Here is a 17,319-nt window from a genome sequence, read left to right on the forward strand (position 1 = left end):
TATGTCTGCAATGTCCTTAGGAATCAGCAATTAAACCACAGGAGATAATGTTCTTTAATTGTGGATGAATTGCTGAGGCAGTTGTCCTTAGTGTAAATTCTAAATTCCTTTTCTCTAGTTACTGTATAAACATCCTCATTTTGCAGCCTATGATCATCTCTTTGTCATCCTCAACAGAATAAGAACATCCAACTGTCAAGCCATACTCAACTAATTTGTTTCTTTGGCTAGCCACGATTTTAAGATTTTCTAGCCTTAGGGTTTCTGCACGATGCCTAGGGCAATCACCACGTACCCACTCAGCCTTCATTTCTCTATTTGGATAACTCTCTTACTCATTCTTCTTTTCTCAGCGTAGAAATCTCTGCTTCTGACAACTTCTCTAGTACCCCACATTCAAATCTGGGAATGTTTCTACCCACTTGTAGAACAGCTTTTCTTCTCGCAATCATAACATGCCCACGTTATACTGGGTTGCAACCAGACATTCTTTTTTTGTTATTAGTCTTCTGGATAAAGACTAATAACAAAAATGAATGAATGGGTGAATGGGAGCAAGCTTAGTAAGTCTCAGGAATGCTTTCTCCATCATTCTGGTCTTCAACTTGTTAAAGATCAGGAATAAAGGTTAGGGTACCAGGAGAACTGAGGAAGAAGATTGGACATGATGAGCAAATGTACAGATCTGTTAAACCATTGTGTTTAATTGCTTCAATGCAGACAGTTTAAGAGAAAATTATGGATCATATTTAATAAATAAAACATCAATCATTTTAAAACATATTAACTTTTACATAATAGGAATGTACACTTTATTATTTAAAAAATTTCCAGTACTTTTACATGATAAACTATAAAGTTGGAATTACAACCATCAGCAGATTTAAGTTTAGAAAACATATAAAGAGGACAATTTAAAAAGTACCATAAAAGGCACAGACATTTACCTGGGTGAGGAAAACAAAACATTGAAAGACAGCTAGATAATAGTCTCTGTCTATTCAGGATGCTAATCTCTCATACCACATGTCTGGTTAGGGGGAAGAATGAAAAGCAATAAATTTGTTAGATTTACTAAGAGGATAGTTATAATTGAGTTCAATACCTATTTATTGAGCAACTCCCACATGCTAACTGCTAAAAGCTGGAGTAAGGTGAATTAGATAGTTCTTACACTCAGATTATCTATCAGCTAATCTAGTCGCTGAGAAATACTGTTTTATGTCAAAGTTTGAAAAGAAGATAGACTCTGATTGGCCTAAAATCAAAGAGTATAAATTCTCTAATTATTTGCAAAGTTTATAATCTTAAGTTTGATGACAAGTGGAGTCTATTGGGGCTCTCTAGACAGACAGAACTAATATATATATGTATGTGTGTTTGTGTGTGTGTGTGTTCTATGTATATACATATATATATACACACACATGCGTATATAGAAATTTATATATACAAAGGGATATATATCTAATAAGATATATTTATATATTAAAATATATATTTATAAATATATATACTAGGAATATTGAAATATTGAGTATATATATATAAAGGGGAGTTTATTAAGTATTAAGTAGTTTACTGAATATTAAGTATTATCTTAAGTAGTTATTAAAGTCTCTCCAAATAAGATTATGACACAAAGCCGGAGAGTTTGATATACCCCTGAGGTAGGACAGTAAAGGTATATTGCTGGCATTGCCAGCTGAAAGCAAATTGTTTCTGGTAAACCTTATGGACAGGAATGGAGAAAAAGGCATTTGCCAAGTCAGTGGCTGCACACCAGGTACCAGGAGATGTGTTAATTTGAGCAGGCAATGAAACCACATCTAGTACAGCAGCTGCAATTGAAATAACCACTTGGTTAAGCTTACAATAATCCACTGTCATTTTCCAAGATCCATCTGTATTCTGCACAGGCCAAATGGGAGAGTTGAATGGGGATGTGGTGGGAATCACCACCCCTGCATCTTTCAAGTCTTTGATGTTGGCATTAATCTCTGCAACCCCTCCAGGGATGCGATACTGTTTTTAATTTACTGTTTTTCTTGGTAGAGGCAGCTCTAATGGCTTCCATTTGGCCTTTCCCACCGTAATAGTCCTCAACCTACCAGTCAGGGAGCCAATGTGGAGGTTCCACCAGCTGCTAAGTATGTCTATGCCAATTATGCATCCTGGCATTGGGGAAGTGACCACAGGATGAGTCTGGGGACACACTGGACCTACTATAAGTCACACCTGAGCTAAAACTCCATTAATCACCTGACCTCCATAAGCCCCTACTTTAACTGGAGCACCACAATGATGTTTTAGGTCCCCTAAAATCAATGTCAACTCAGAGACAGTGTCCAGTAGTCCCTGAAGTGCCTGATTATTTTCCTTTCCCCAGCGCACAGTTACCCTGGTAAAAGGCTGGATGTCTCCTTGGGGAAGGATGGGAGAAAGATTAACAGCATAAATTGTCAGTAGGGTAGTAGGGTCCTTCCTCAAAGGGACCTGGCCTCCCCTTCATTCAAGGGGTTCTGGGTCTGTAAACTGGCTCAAGTCTGGAAATTGATTGAAGGGCTGTGATTCTCTGTTTTTATAATTCAAATTAGTCTTTTGTCAATTCAACCTAGAAGTTTTCTACTTACATAAATTAAGCAGGAATGCAGTAGGCTTCCTATCAGTTTCACTTCTAGGAACACTGTGATTAATTAGCCAATGCCAGAGCTCTATACAAGTCAGACTATTGTGATTGCTGTTTTGCCTCTGCTGTCCATCACAGTAGCTATGCCTACCTTGCCTTTGATGTTTGAGTGCCACCACTTGGCTCCTGCCACCTCAGGATCCAAGTATTCCCATTTTATTTAAATTTTGTAGTTGAGTGATTGCAGTTCCCACTGTTAGATCTGACATACAGGGAAGAGCAATTGTAGGGCTCTTCAAAGATGCAGATGCTGCCCTCACAAATCTATTTCGCAAGGGATTGGTCAAGGGTATATCTTCTGGACCCTCGCAGCTGGGATGAGTAGGTCTAAAGTGACTAATCTACTCCACCATCCCCATCTCCCTAAGCCTTTGGATTCCTTTCTCTACATTAACCCAAGGGACATCAGGCTTCCAGCTCGCTCACAGTGGGCCATCTTTTAATCCATATTTCAGCTAGCCAAGCAAATAAACTGTTAGAGGCTTTTTAAAAACTCCCGAAGCTGCAACATTAAATGCAGAATACCTACTTAGGGGGCCGAAATCAATAAATTCAGCCTGATCCAATTCTATGTTTCTTCTACCATTATCGCACACCCTTAATATCCATTCCCATCCCTGTTCTCCAGATTTGTCTTCATATAAATTAGAAAACTCTAGAAGTTCTTTTCAAGTGTAGTGCACCTCCTCATGGGTCACACTCTGAATCTCACCTCTAGGGGCCCGCCAGGACTTTAGTTATAGGTATAGAAGCAAACAGAGGTGTTGGGGTTGGTTCCTGAGAAGAATCAACATTATCTCCCCTGGCAACTGCCTCAGGGGAGGCCATCACTGTTGTCTCAGGCAGCGCAGTGTTTATCTCCTCAGACAAAGGTGGAAAGACTGATGGCAGCGTGCGTCGGGGAGGGGATGTTGCCACTACTGGGGATGGGAAAGCTGTTTCTTCTGGCAAGAAACGTTCATCGGAGTTTACAAGGTCAGTGTCCCCAGCTTCATCAGGGTCCTCCCACACATCCCCATTCCAAGTTGCAAGTTTCCATTCTTTTCCAATCAATGCCTTCATTTTAACAGTAGACACCTGGCAAGGCTGTGCATCCACCTTTCCTTGCAGGTCAGCCACTCACATGATAAGAGCTCGTGTCTGATTTTCCCCAATTTCAGCTCTTTCTCTAAAGGAGATAAGACTCTGACTCAGGTCAATCTTAGAAGATTTGAGACCCAGTATCTGCTTCTGAAGCCAGGAGACAGAATCCCTGAGTTCATCATTTTCTTTCATCACTTTGTCCAGTGAACTGAGGAACAACCAACCAGCTTCATTATGTTCCTTGGTTCTCCACATATGCTCAAAGGTATTATGTATAGAGTCACTAAACTCCTTACCTCTCACAAGTGGTAAATCAGGTGAAGCAGGCAAAATACATTAATTTTGCCTCTCTAAACAGTTCATGTGTTCGCCATACTATTAGAAGTAGAGTCCTTAGCATTTTTGGGTCTAATCATATTAAGCAGCCAACTCCAGAAACCCCCAAACAACTAAAGAACTCTATCCTTAATATTCTGTTCTTGTAGAACCACTCCTGGTACCAAAATCTGTATTAATCTGACTAATACAGAATATCTGTCTGTCTGTCTGTCTATCTATCTATCTATCTATCTATCTATCATCTATCTATCTATCTAGGAGTTTATTAAAGAGTATTAATTCACATGATCACAAGGTCCCACAATAGGCCATCTGCAAGCTGAGGAGCAAGGAAGCTAGTCTACGTTTCAAAGCTGAAGAACTTGGAGTCTGATGTTTGAGGGCAGGAATCATCCAGCATGGGAGGAAGATGTAGGCAGGGAGGCTAAGCCAGTCCAGCTTTTTCATGTTTTTCTGCCTGCTTTATATTTGCTGGCAGCTGACTAGTTGGTGCCCACCCAGATTAAGGGTGGGTCTGCCTTTCCCAGCCCACTGACTCAAATGTTAATCTCCTTTGGCAACACCCTCACAGACACACCCAGGATCAATACTTTGCATACTTCAATCCAATCAAGTTGACACTCAGTATTAATCATTACATGGAGTTATACTAAAATTAAAATAGGATTAGCTATTAAGATACTAGAAAATAAGGAAACTATGAAAACCTATTAGGGTCATGGCAAAAGAATTCAGCATCAGTTGAAGAGGCTCTTACTGACCAAAAGTGAAAATATTTTAGTATCAATAAGGATAGTAACTGCCAAGTTTTGCAGCAAATTAAATATGTTTGAATGAATGGGTTCATGATAATAATAATTGAAAAAGCCCCATTGATCACCTGTGAGAGACATAAAGACCCAACTCCTTATTTTGAAAACTAATAAATGAAGAGAGGAAACATGAAGCATGTCTTAATTTTCCTATATAACTTGAACCTCAAGGTAACCAGCTAGAAGAGAGGAGTATCTCTTTAATTAAATATTTTAGGTAATAAATAAAAAGGAATAATAGAATTAGAAAATGTCTATTTGGCAGCCCTAAATAAATGACTGGTTCAAGCTAACTATGACAGTTCACAACAAGGGAGAATATCTGTTTTTCAGTATCAGTCATGGCATTGTAGCTTTTATTCGACTAAGCTGCTGCCCATAAAATTACAAATGTTAAATAAAATATATTTTAAAAGCCTGCTTCAGAGTTCTGAAGTTTAAGTTATTAATAAAATGAAAGAAACTGGAGCGGAATTGATTCTTGAAGAAGGGAAGTCAACTTTGGGAAATCCACATTTATCTTGCTTTTTCCAAAGGACCAGCAGAAAATAGCCAGATTTTACTAGGCAGGGGGGACAGAGGTCAGAGTCCAGGTAGCCAGAGAGGCTAGAAATTGAGTAGGGAATATTCAGAAGAAGATCAGAGACCGAGGGTCCATGCTCCTGCAGACACATTTCCCTCAGACCCTTGGTCAATTCTTGTAACTCACGGGCTCAAGATGAAATGCCAAGCAGCCCTGGAGAAAGCAGGAGAAAGAAGTTTAAAAGTCTAAAGATTTCAGTGTCTACCTAGGGCTGGAAGGGGACCACCTTTGGCATTCAAGTCCTGCCAATTTAGAGGAATTTGTTAAACACCTTGGAATTTCACTGAAATGCCACAAGGTAATCTGTCACAGGAATAGAGATTTTTTTAAAAAGCGAAGAAAGAAATCCCGCGAGAGTATTGCCTTGGGAGTAAAGACTGTACCTGAGGACGTATTGTTATATCCTAGAGCTAAGGACAAAACCAAAATAGACTTATCCAACAAAACCTGAAACTAAGCCTTCACAGGGTCTAGGTGACCAGCCAGTGATTCACCTCCTTGTGGACCACTTCCATTTACTTCCCACCACTGTCTCTCCTACACTCCTAACAGTCCTCATCCCTCCCATACCCACACTCTGCCTTTTCCCACTTCCTCCTTCTTTCCTGGCATCTGCTGACATAGGGTTGCCTACTCAGCTTAAATAGCACTTCCTTAGAGATATTGTTTCTGAACACCAACCAAATTTAAATCTCCATGTTCAAAACTCTCCGGTAACGCTGTCCTTTCCTTCCATGCTTTGGAACTTGTGTATTTGTCTGTACATAGGTACATTTGTACAATTATGACTTGTAAATATGTACAATTCATATCTTTACTATTTTACTATATTTTTAAATAGATCAATTGTAATTGTACATATTTACCAACTTGTAAATATACATATTTACATTATAATGTGTAATATGTCTGCACACACAGGAGGATTTGCCTGCTCTCTTCCTTCGGGATAGAGCATCCCTGAGGACAGATGTGTTCACTGTAGCAACAGCAGCTCCCACTGTAGCACTTGGCACAGCGTTCAATAACTCTTGGTTAAATGGTTGAATTAAAAAAAATCTGATTATCCATGATACAAATGGTATCATAAATACATAAAAATCACAAATGTATTACGTTCACACAGCAGCAATTGATCAAAAGAGAGATAACTTTGAGATAAACATGTGATTTCAAGTGTTGTTATTAAAATCATAACAGTATGCAAAATAATCAGTGTTGAGGCATTTTTATATTTCCATTTGATCCCTCTAACATCTTTGTGTGGTATGAGATGCTGGAATTTTTCCATACCTAGCCAAATAAGGAAACTGAGAATCAACAATTTAGGTGACTTCTGTGACATTACAAAAGTTGCAAATAAATATTAGAGACAAAAATACAACTTACATCCTCCGATGATGCATTCAAGTGTCCTTGACATAGTAGACATTACTAATTTCAAATCTGTTTAAAAGGTTAATTTACATTGATAAAAATTAAGTGAGAATGATCATGTTTGTTCCTATAATCTCCTGGTGTGTTATTACTGACCTTAACTTGGTCTATTTAAAAATATAATAAAGTCACCTTTTCCCTGTGGTTATATATAGCACTTGATCTCTATGCCTTCTTCCTTTTTATTGTATTAATTTTAGTTGTTTTAAACTTAAGAGTCCCTTAAATCATTCTGTGTTCTGTTATGCTACCATGCAAAAATAGTACAATCTATTTCCTGTTGATTTCTTGAGTACTTGGTCTCTCTTCTCCATTGCTTTAAAAAACCAATTCAGTAATCCAGGTCTCAAGTGCCTATCTATCATGCTGCTGCTTTCATATTTCACTATATAATAGTCAAACAGCGACTCAGTCTGATTTGTGTTTCTTAGAAGTCAAAATTGGACCTCTGTTTAGTAATTCATGGGCAATAATTTTCAAATAAATAAACAGTATGATCAGTGTTTAAGGCTGACTTCATGTTTAACTAAGAAGAGTTTGTTCTATACCCCTTTCCAGTTGATGAAATAGCTATATATTTTTTTCTCTGATCTTTGAAAGTAACATTCTAGTTCTATTTATATTTTGGGGAGATTCCTAAAGAATTAATAAAAGACTCTAGTGTCTTTTTCAGTCACTCTTTCGTGACCTTCAAATACAGTTAATTTTCTATTATTTAAAAGTTCATTTTCTAGTTTACATATTTTCTATTCCAATTTTTCTCTTTTAAGTTTTTAGTCATCTGACCTCAGCAAAAATTTCATGATTCACAGTTTAACTCACAGAATCAATTTATCCCGAAAACATCTTCAAGGGACAAATCTCTACCACCTCCACAATTATCGGCAAGTACCACCCACAGTATAAATAAATAAAACATTCATTTCCATGGTACAATTCATTTCCAGGTGCAATTCAATATGCAATGGGGTTATTTATTTTCAGAGAATAGGTTTATGGAACCTAGTTGTTCTTCCTGTCAAACAACCCTCATGCTGTCATCTGCCTCAGAATCATTTAGGGACCTGTATTCCTGTTCCAGGTTAGAATTCCAGAGATTCTAATTTGGTGAACATTAGGCCAAGCCCCGGAAGTAGAATGTTGAATGTTTATGGAGATCCCAAGGGATTCCTTTCCATTGGTTCCAATATAACTGGACCATAGAGCTCAGTTCACGTTCTTGAATATTTTTCTTAGTAATTCATTTGGGGGTAGGGAGGACATTGCTTTTTCAAGTGACAACCCCTCAAAATTTGAGAAGCCTCAAACTTCTGGAGAAGGGCTAGGATGCAGGGGTGGGGAGAAGATACCAGAACAACTGGAATATATTGCCATGAGGGGTGTGTGTGTATGTGAAATATGCAGTGGTAGAGAAAGTTTGCTGCTCAAGAAGGTAAAGCGTTTTTACAATTTAGTTGACACGCTTCTCAGAGGCTGCAGCGGATAAACTCCCTCTCCTGCACGTCTTAGAGATCATTCAATACCCAGCTGTGATACAAAAGCGGAGCTCTGAAGACAGGCATGAATAATTGCATCTCAGGGTTGTGCGTCTTCCCCAATTGACTATGAGCTCTTTCAAAAAAACAAAAAACGTTCTTTGTTTTTATGCATCACTGTGTCTTCCATGGTGTTCACAGAAAGCTCTCCATAAATACGTGCTGCAGAAAAAAAGGCAGAAGACACATTTCAAGAATACTACATCTGACACAACTCCCTGAAAGATATTTGAATATTTTCTATTACAAAGCTCTTAATTCCATGGGAGATTGTATTTCTGAATTGTGTAAATAAAGCAAGCTATACCTGCGGGCACAGGGAGAATTGATATGAGAGTAGGGCGTACAATCTTTTTGAGTCTCTTCTTTCCTCGATTCTTGCTCTAAATGTGAAGATTTGAGATGGAGGTATTCACTGAGGGGGAATCAGGTGACCAGCAATTGTTGTGATAAGTCAGCTTGGGTAGGAGCTGACAGACAGAGAAAAAGCCACAGAACCCACAGATGGCTTGAAATCATCCTTGCCGTATAACCTGGCAATGACATCGATAATTAAGGGTTTCTTGTGTACTTCAGCAATTCATTATTATTTAAAGAGTCACCAATACACCAAATGTACTTATTAAACTATATTTTGCTATGCACCTTTTCCTGCCCAATATTCTAACAATAAATCCTAGTGTTAGCATTAGTAGTCATTAATATTCACTGATTGCTAATTGTGTGTCATCTTCTAAAAACTAGGCAGATAAGCATGCATATAACAATCCTAAGAAGACTGTACTGTTATTCTCATTTTACAAATGAGACAACAGGGACAAAGAGGTTAAGTAACTCGCTGTGTATCCTCACTGTGATAGAGAGGATAATACCTCCCTAATACCTTAGTCCCTGAAACCTGTAAATATGTTGTGTTACCATGGCAAAAGTGCTTTGCAGATGTCATTAACTTAGGGATCTTACAATGGGGAGATTATTTTGGTTTATCCAGGCGGACCTGATGTAATCACAAGGGTCCTTATAAAAGGGAAGTAGGAGGCAGGGAGGGAGAGAGGGAAAGAAAGGAAGATTTGAAGATGCTGTGACACTGGTCACATGGAAGAAGAGGCCACAAGCCAAGTGGTCTCTAAAAGGTAGAAAAGACAAAGAAATGAATTATTTTTTAGAGACTTCAGAAGGAAAAAGCTCCTGCCAACACCTTGATTTTAGGACTTCTGAATTCTAGAATTGTAAGATAATAAATTTGTGATATATTAAGAGATTATGTTTGTGGTTATTTGTTTTACAACAACAATAGGAAGCTGTCTTAATCCTTTTATGTTGCTATAACAGAATGTCTGAGGCTGGGTAATTTATCAAAAATAGAGGTTTATTTAGCTCATGGTTCTACAGGCTGGGAAGTTCAAGAAGCATGGTGCTAACATCTGCTGGGCTTCTAGTGAGGGCTTTTGTAGGGTCAAAACAGTGGAGAAGGTCAAAAGGGATGTGGAAAAGTGCAAAAAAGGCAAAACCTGAGGGGTGTCCTGCTTTATAGCAACACACTCTTGCAAGAAGAAACCCATTGTCATGAGAACTTATCAGTCTCATGAGAGAAGGGATTCACTCACTACCCTGAGAACAGCCACAAACCATTCATGAGGGATCTGCCTCATGGTTCAAACCCTTTCCACTGGGCCTCGAGTCCCAGCACTGCCACACTGGGGAACGAATTTCAATATGAGTTTTGGTGGAGACAAGCCACATCCATACCGTGGCAGAAAATAATATACTTGCTCAATTTTGAGTGAGTATTCAAACCAACACAGACTAGTTGCCTCGACTACTATGCCAACATGAAATATATATTATTAGAAATGGCTGAAAAGGGGGCTAGACTAAAAAGAGGTGAATTTGTCACAACAATTTGCAACTGTGGTCAGAGAATTAGAGTTCATACCCTGCCCACAATGAGCCAGTATATGACAGAGCCACATTATTAATCTGAATAATAACCCAATCATTTAAAATGTAGAATGTAAAATATGTATAATATACATGTAAATATATAAAACCTCAGTTAATAAGCATACTAATGAACAAATTCACTGTGTGAAAAATAATTCTTATTCTTCCTTTCAATCAAGCAACAAATCTCCTCTTACATCTTTAGACTGTAGGCCTTTTACTGTTACAAATTGTGTTAACTTCGGATTTCACATTTTTCCTATGGTCAATTTTCTAATACCTCTACTTTTCCTATTTATACAATTCAACTGTGTACAAAAGATTATTTTCCCAGCCTGGGCAACATGGAGAAACCCCATTTCTGCCAAAAATACAAAAAATTAGCTGGACATAGTGGCAAATTCCTGTAGTCTCAACTACTTGGAAGGCTGAGGCTGAGGTCGGAGGTTCACTTGAGCCTGGGAGGTCAGGGCTGCAGTGAGCTGAGATTATGCCATTGCACTCCAGCCTAGGTGACAGAGGGAGAAGACCCTGTTCAAAAAAAATATTTTCCCAAAGGTATTTACAAAAGATAGGAATAAATATGATATTGACTGTTAATTTAAATATTAATTTTATTTCGGATGCTTAATTTAGTGTTTCTAAAATTAATATTGATTTGTACTAATTTTAGTAATTCTGTTTATTCATATTAAATCTTTTATAGATAGTACAATACAAAGACATATTGCCATGAATCACCCTGGAATTTTTTATTTTTGTATCTGTTTGCATTGCTGTTGCTTTTTTAAGAGCTCAAATATCTGAGAATCTTTGTGGAATAGTGAAAATAAATTCTGGTGATGGCTAAGATTTGATATGTTGCTTTCTTGGTCATTGGTGTGAAGCCCAAATGTATTTTTTCAGTTCTCAATGTTAAAGTAAATTTTTAAAACATAAAAACATAACTTTCATTCAAATACAGAATGTACATATATCAAAGAAGTATTTGATTCATTAATGAAGGAATCAGAAGGATGGTAAAACTAGTTTCAAAGAAAATTCAAGAGATGGAGTGTATATATAGGAATCCAGGAAAGCATGTTAGAATAATATTACTAGGTAGATACACAAGAAATTAATATTCAACAGGACAATAAACCCATAACCTTTGGAGATATAGTTTCTACCAGACAGAAGCCATTTGCATCTCTATTGAGCAAAAATCTACAGATTACATGTAACTTTATAGAATCTGGCCTTAATTATTATTCAGTAATAAATAGTAAAATCAGAATTTATTAATTCACCTAGAATTAAATAATCTTTACCTATTAGAAGATGTTCCACTATGACATTGAGAAGATGTGAAGTTATTTCTTTGCTTTATTTCCCCTTTTTTTTCCAATTTTTCTTAACAGTGGTAAGATCACTTTCAAGAGAATCTATATTCCTGTCTGTGTCACCAGCATTTTTGGACAGCTGGGTACTGTCCAAAATATATAGAATTGAAACGCTCCCTCTCTCTCTCAAAAGATTAATTTTTTCAGGTTTTTATATGATTAAGTTTATGCCACATAACTCAGTATTTTGTAATTGTTTAAGATGATTTTTTAAAGTATATCAAATGTGTTTGTGCAAATAACTTTTTATAAAAATTGCTTATGAAAAGTGACCTACAATGAGTGTTATATCTAAAATAATACTATTAAAAATCATCCAGATTTTTTTTTCATTTCATGAGAGTCTGTTTGTATGTATTAAGTGTGTATCCTTTGAAGTTTTCCTGTACTGATAATGTACTCGCATTGTGAATTATACTTAACTTTATTTCTCTGAAGGGTATTGTTTACCTGCATGGGAAATCTGTGATGCAACTGTAGCCAGTTTGTTGATTTCCCTCTTTCTGTACTTTGTTCCTTTCAGGTCCCCTTTTTCAAGGTGAGCCAACCTCACTCCTACTCCGAGTACTAAATTATTTCCTGTCACTGTAGTTTCTCAGCAATCCTCAGAGCTTTCTTTTATGACAGTGAATGGGGCAGTGCTGGGAAAATGTCTAGGCCTCTTGAAATTAAATGTTCCAAGAGTAATCCTAGTTTACGGGGACAAGTTGTAGGACTTGAAGACTGTAGAGAGTGGCAAGATTACTGATTAAGATCTCCCTTTGCCTCCTGTTTCTAGACCTGAGAACTGAGAGAGCCCTTTATCAACTACCTTAAGTGACTCCAGCCTTCTGTTACTCTTCATCAGAACGGCTGTTACAACCTGTAATGCTTTTATGAACTTAGTTGTTTACTTGCTAAATATTGTCTGTCTTCACTAAATGGAAACACCATGAGGACAGGGGCCACATTTGTGTTGAATTTTTTTTTAATCCCAGAATCTGGCACACTGATTCAAACGTGATGGGTCAAATAACGTTTTATTGAAAGAATTCATAGAATTGCATCACTGTGCACCTGTGAAGCAAGCAGACAGTAAGAATGACAAAAAATGACAAGTGGCCTTGGTTTAAGAGTATGCAATTGCTTTAGGCATTAATGGTTTTATATGTTTTTCTCTATGCCATTTTGCTGATTGAAATATTCCAGGCACAAAACTTTAGGTGCCACAGAAGATAAATATCATCATTATAATGTAATAATAACAGTAGCGAAAAAGAAAAAAAAAAGTACTAGTAGGCTAAAGTAACACAAGCTAAACCTTTAATGGAAAAAATTTTCTTGGTAGCTAATTTCAAAAATAGTCTTTATCTAAAATGAAATCATTACTGTCATAGTTGCCTTTAAGTGATACATTAACTCGGAGATAACTGCATTGCTCCAAATGTGTCAGCATTTAAAGTCTGTCTTACTGGAATTTTTCTTAATTTATAGTAATCTAGTAATCATGGGATGCATTATTTGTATTTGACGCAGTTATATTTTTACCATGCACATTCACTCAGCTATGTAACAAGGAAGGATTGTTAGGCTAGCATTATTCTTTCTACAGAATGCAATCTTTATTCATGTGCACTTGGTGAATGAATTCTCTATAAGCACATTAGCAAAATGTGAAAAAATAAAACCTCTGAGTTTTCAAAAGATGGCTGCATAAAATAGTTGAAAAAAATTTGCAGGGTGGTGTGTATAGACATTTCACATAAAATATGATGAATAATCTGAATCAAATGCATATTTGGGCTTACAAGTAGCTATAATAATTTTGTCAAATGAAACAAGATGAGTAAACTGGAATGTCATTTTGTTGACTGGAAGAAGCCAGCTTACCAGTTGAAAAATAGCTTCATATTTTATTGTATTGTTTGAGCCTCTTCATTTATTACATAAGTGCACTCTCAAGGGTAATTGCCTTAAAAAAATCTTTGACTTATGAAGTGTAAACAATACCGTCAGGATTTCCAAGTGTTATGAGTTCCTTTTTATGTCTCTTGTTTAGGTGCAACTGATTTTGACAGATGTATTGTTAGGTTACTGGTATAATATGACATCTTTTTTCAGATGAACTGAGTAAGAGCGATTTTGACAATAAGTAGATAAGACACGGTCAGAAAGTTGAAAAAAACATGTCAATGTCACAGTTATGCCACAAATTCCGCAGAACAGACCTTACAATATCATTAAGTCAGGGTCTTTCCAACAATGTCCTTGAGAAGACAGAAAATAGTATTGCCCTTAAATACTACCACTTAGCCACAAACATGAAATAAGACAAAACACAAAGGTCAGTTTAATATGTACTCAAGGAGGCATTTGATGAGTCTATGCTATGTGTGTATATTTGTGTATAGACCTCATTAACATACTATATAGATGAAAGAATTTTGAGATATCAAAACCACTTTTTCTGGAGCCAAAAAAATTTAACTTTAGAATTCCAAGAACTCCATTAAAAACATTGATTGTGAAATATGCAAAGTGATTTAATGTATATTAATTATAACTTTGTTTAATGGAATAAGAAGAAATAGCCTTTAATAATATGAGAAAAAGGCCAGGCACAGTGGCTCACGCCGTTAATCGTAACACTTTGGGTGGCTGAGGTAGGCAGATCGCCTGAACCCAGGAGTTTGAGACCAGCCTGGGCAACATAATGAGGACTTCATCTCCATAAAAAATAAACAAAATTAGCCGAGCATGGTAGTGCACACTTGTGGTCCCACCTACTCAGGAGGTTGAGGTGGGAGGGTCGCTTGAGCCTCAGAGGTCAAGGCTGCAGTGAGCCGAGATAGTGTCAGTACCGCTGCATTCCAGCCTGGGTGACAGAGAAGAACCTGCCTCAAAAATTATATATATGAAATTATGTATATGAAATTATATATATGTGAAATTATATATATATATGAAATTATATATATGTGAAATTATATATATATGAAATTATATATATATGAGAAATTTAGGAATACATTTAAAAATGTATTTCTAAATCATGAATTTTGTAAACAGGTTGTTAGTAAAGACTAAAATGAAGTCAACCCCAGGTGTCAGTAGGGAATTAGATGTTTGGTGGTCATATTTTCCCTTACTATTGACTGGTCAGAAGCTGAACTACGCAGACAGTCCCTGACTTACAGAGATCCAACTTACGGTTTTTTGACTTTACAATGGTGCAGAGACAATATGCATTCAGTAGAAATCATGCCTCAAGTACCTATCCAGCCATGCTGTCTTTCACTTTCAGTGCAGTATTCAATAAATTACATGAGATATTCAACACTTTATTATAAAACGGTTTTTGTGTTAGATGATTTTGTTCAACAATAGGCTAATGTAAGTGTTCTGAGCATGTTTAAGGTAGGCTAGGCTGAACTATGAGGTTTGGTGGGTTGCGTGTATTAGATGCATTTTCAACTTACAATATTTTTAACTTAAGATGGGTTTATCAGGATATAACTCCATCATTAGTTGCGGACGTCTGTATATGCGTGTGTATGAGTACATATGCTGCCTTTTCTCAATATATAATGCATTTAAAATGCTTTAATGGAAAAGATATTTATCCTTAGAATGCCTTCTAATATCTTTGTTTCTAGGATCAGAAGTGGTTGATCTTGATGGAAAAAGTTCCCTTCTCTACAGATTTGATCAAAAATCCCTGAGCCCAATAAAAGATATTATTTCTTTGAAATTCAAAACCATGCAGAGTGATGGGATTCTACTCCACAGGGAAGGGCCAAATGGAGATCACATCACACTGCAATTAAGAAGAGGAAGACTCTTTTTACTTATTAATTCAGGTAAAACTATTTGGTGAAGTGCTCAAAAATCTGATTATTTAGATATCACCTAAGTAACTTTATGCTTTTATAGCTTATCTTTTAGCAGTCAGAGTGCCTTATTTTCAGATTCAAGGGCTTGTACATATGCCAATATTGCTCTTTCATGTAAAAATGGTTCATATTTTGCAAATTGCACAAAATCTTCATTCAATGTTTTTTATATAGTGCTGATAGAACCGTATAGCTTTCTAACATCATAAAGGAAGGGATGGGTGCCTGAAAAATGTTGAGGTAGTAAAAATAATGAGGTTGTAGCAAAGATAAAATTTACATAGAAAATGAGCATGCAATCAGTAATAATGACAAAAAGAATTAACAGTGGAGGAAATTACAACAACGTTGAGAGATTATTATATTCAAACTTCAGGGAAATCCATCCTAGTGTTTGAAATGGAATGCGTAGAAGGAGATTGCAATTATTATGAAAGATGGTGGTCCACAGAAGGGAAATTTTTTTTTTCATTACACTGGCAATAATGGTGCTGTTATTTTTCTCCTCTTCTAAGGTGAAGCTAAACTGCCTTCCACTTCCACCCTGGTCAATCTCACCCTGGGCAGCCTGCTGGATGATCAGCATTGGCATTCAGTGCTCATCCAGCGTTTGGGCAAACAAGTCAACTTTACAGTGGACGAACACAGGCATCATTTCCACGCACAAGGAGAATTCAATCTCGTTAATCTTGATTATGAGGTGTGATGGTTATGTTTCAATTAATGCGATTTTATTATGTATATGTGGTTTAATCTCCCAAAGGCAAATACACTATAAAGAACCCACCTTTTCAGTAAATCATAGAACAGTTCGTGAAGCATTTCCCAAGGCAGTCTAACTCACAGTAGCAGCTTTTGGCATATAGTACTTGTACTTTCATCTTTCTCACAGTATGTAAATTTATTGTTATAGAGGGAGATGATCTTTTTTACCTAAAATATGTAGTCACAGAACATCATATGTAGGAAATCTTCTGCACCAGAAAATCTTATTGCCACAAGCAAATATAGGGTGTTTGCTATGACTTCTCTGTGTTCTAGAGTATTTGTGAGCAGTATAGATTTATAAGGAGAACCTTGCAACAAACTGATTAATTAATTCATTAGCAATGGATTCAAATGCTCAAATATCAATATGTGCCAGAAACGTATCTAAAATAAAATATTATAATTGGTTGTAGTATTAAACAGATCAAGTTTTACGATGTTATAAAGATGTATTTTTCATCAACCAATGAATATCAAAGCCAGATGTGATCAGCAAGTTGTAAAAATAAAGTTCTAGTGTAAATAAAAGCTAAGTGCACATAAATTAGTTTTAAATCTAAATCTTAATTTTTGTGTGTGTAGGGTTATGAAAAATTGATCTATGTGTGATGATTATAGCTATACTTGCTAATCATAATTAAGCAGATTATTAGAAAATCACTAAACAATATTATTGATGCCATTTTTCTTTCTAAGATCAGCTTTGGAGGGATTCCAGCACCTGGAAAATCAGTGTCATTCCCACATAGAAATTTTCATGGATGTTTAGAAAATCTCTATTATAATGGAGTGGATATCATTGATTTGGCCAAGCAGCAAAAACCACAGATCATTGCTATGGTAAGAGTCTTTACACAAAGACATTGGTAAAACTA

The 17,319-nt window shown here is 36.5% G+C and overlaps 1 protein-coding gene across 4 annotated transcripts in view; it reads left to right on the forward strand.

The window, feature by feature from the left end:
* The window catches only part of CNTNAP4 (contactin associated protein like 4), a 334,483-nt gene that overhangs the window by 200,979 nt on the left and 116,185 nt on the right, over positions 1-17,319 (forward strand). For 3 of the 4 annotated variants that reach the window (XM_030819122.1, XM_030819116.1, XM_003259972.4), the window contains exons 5-7: positions 15,440-15,643; positions 16,192-16,376; positions 17,141-17,284. In XM_030819122.1, the coding sequence (XP_030674982.1) occupies positions 15,440-15,643; positions 16,192-16,376; positions 17,141-17,284 (533 nt within the window). Of the gene's footprint in view, positions 1-15,439; positions 15,644-16,191; positions 16,377-17,140; positions 17,285-17,319 lie in introns of those variants that run through there. The other variant, XM_030819124.1, reaches the window with a different exon arrangement.

Source organism: Nomascus leucogenys, chromosome 2, assembly GCF_006542625.1.
Source record: "Nomascus leucogenys isolate Asia chromosome 2, Asia_NLE_v1, whole genome shotgun sequence".
Lineage (NCBI taxonomy): Eukaryota > Metazoa > Chordata > Mammalia > Primates > Hylobatidae > Nomascus > Nomascus leucogenys.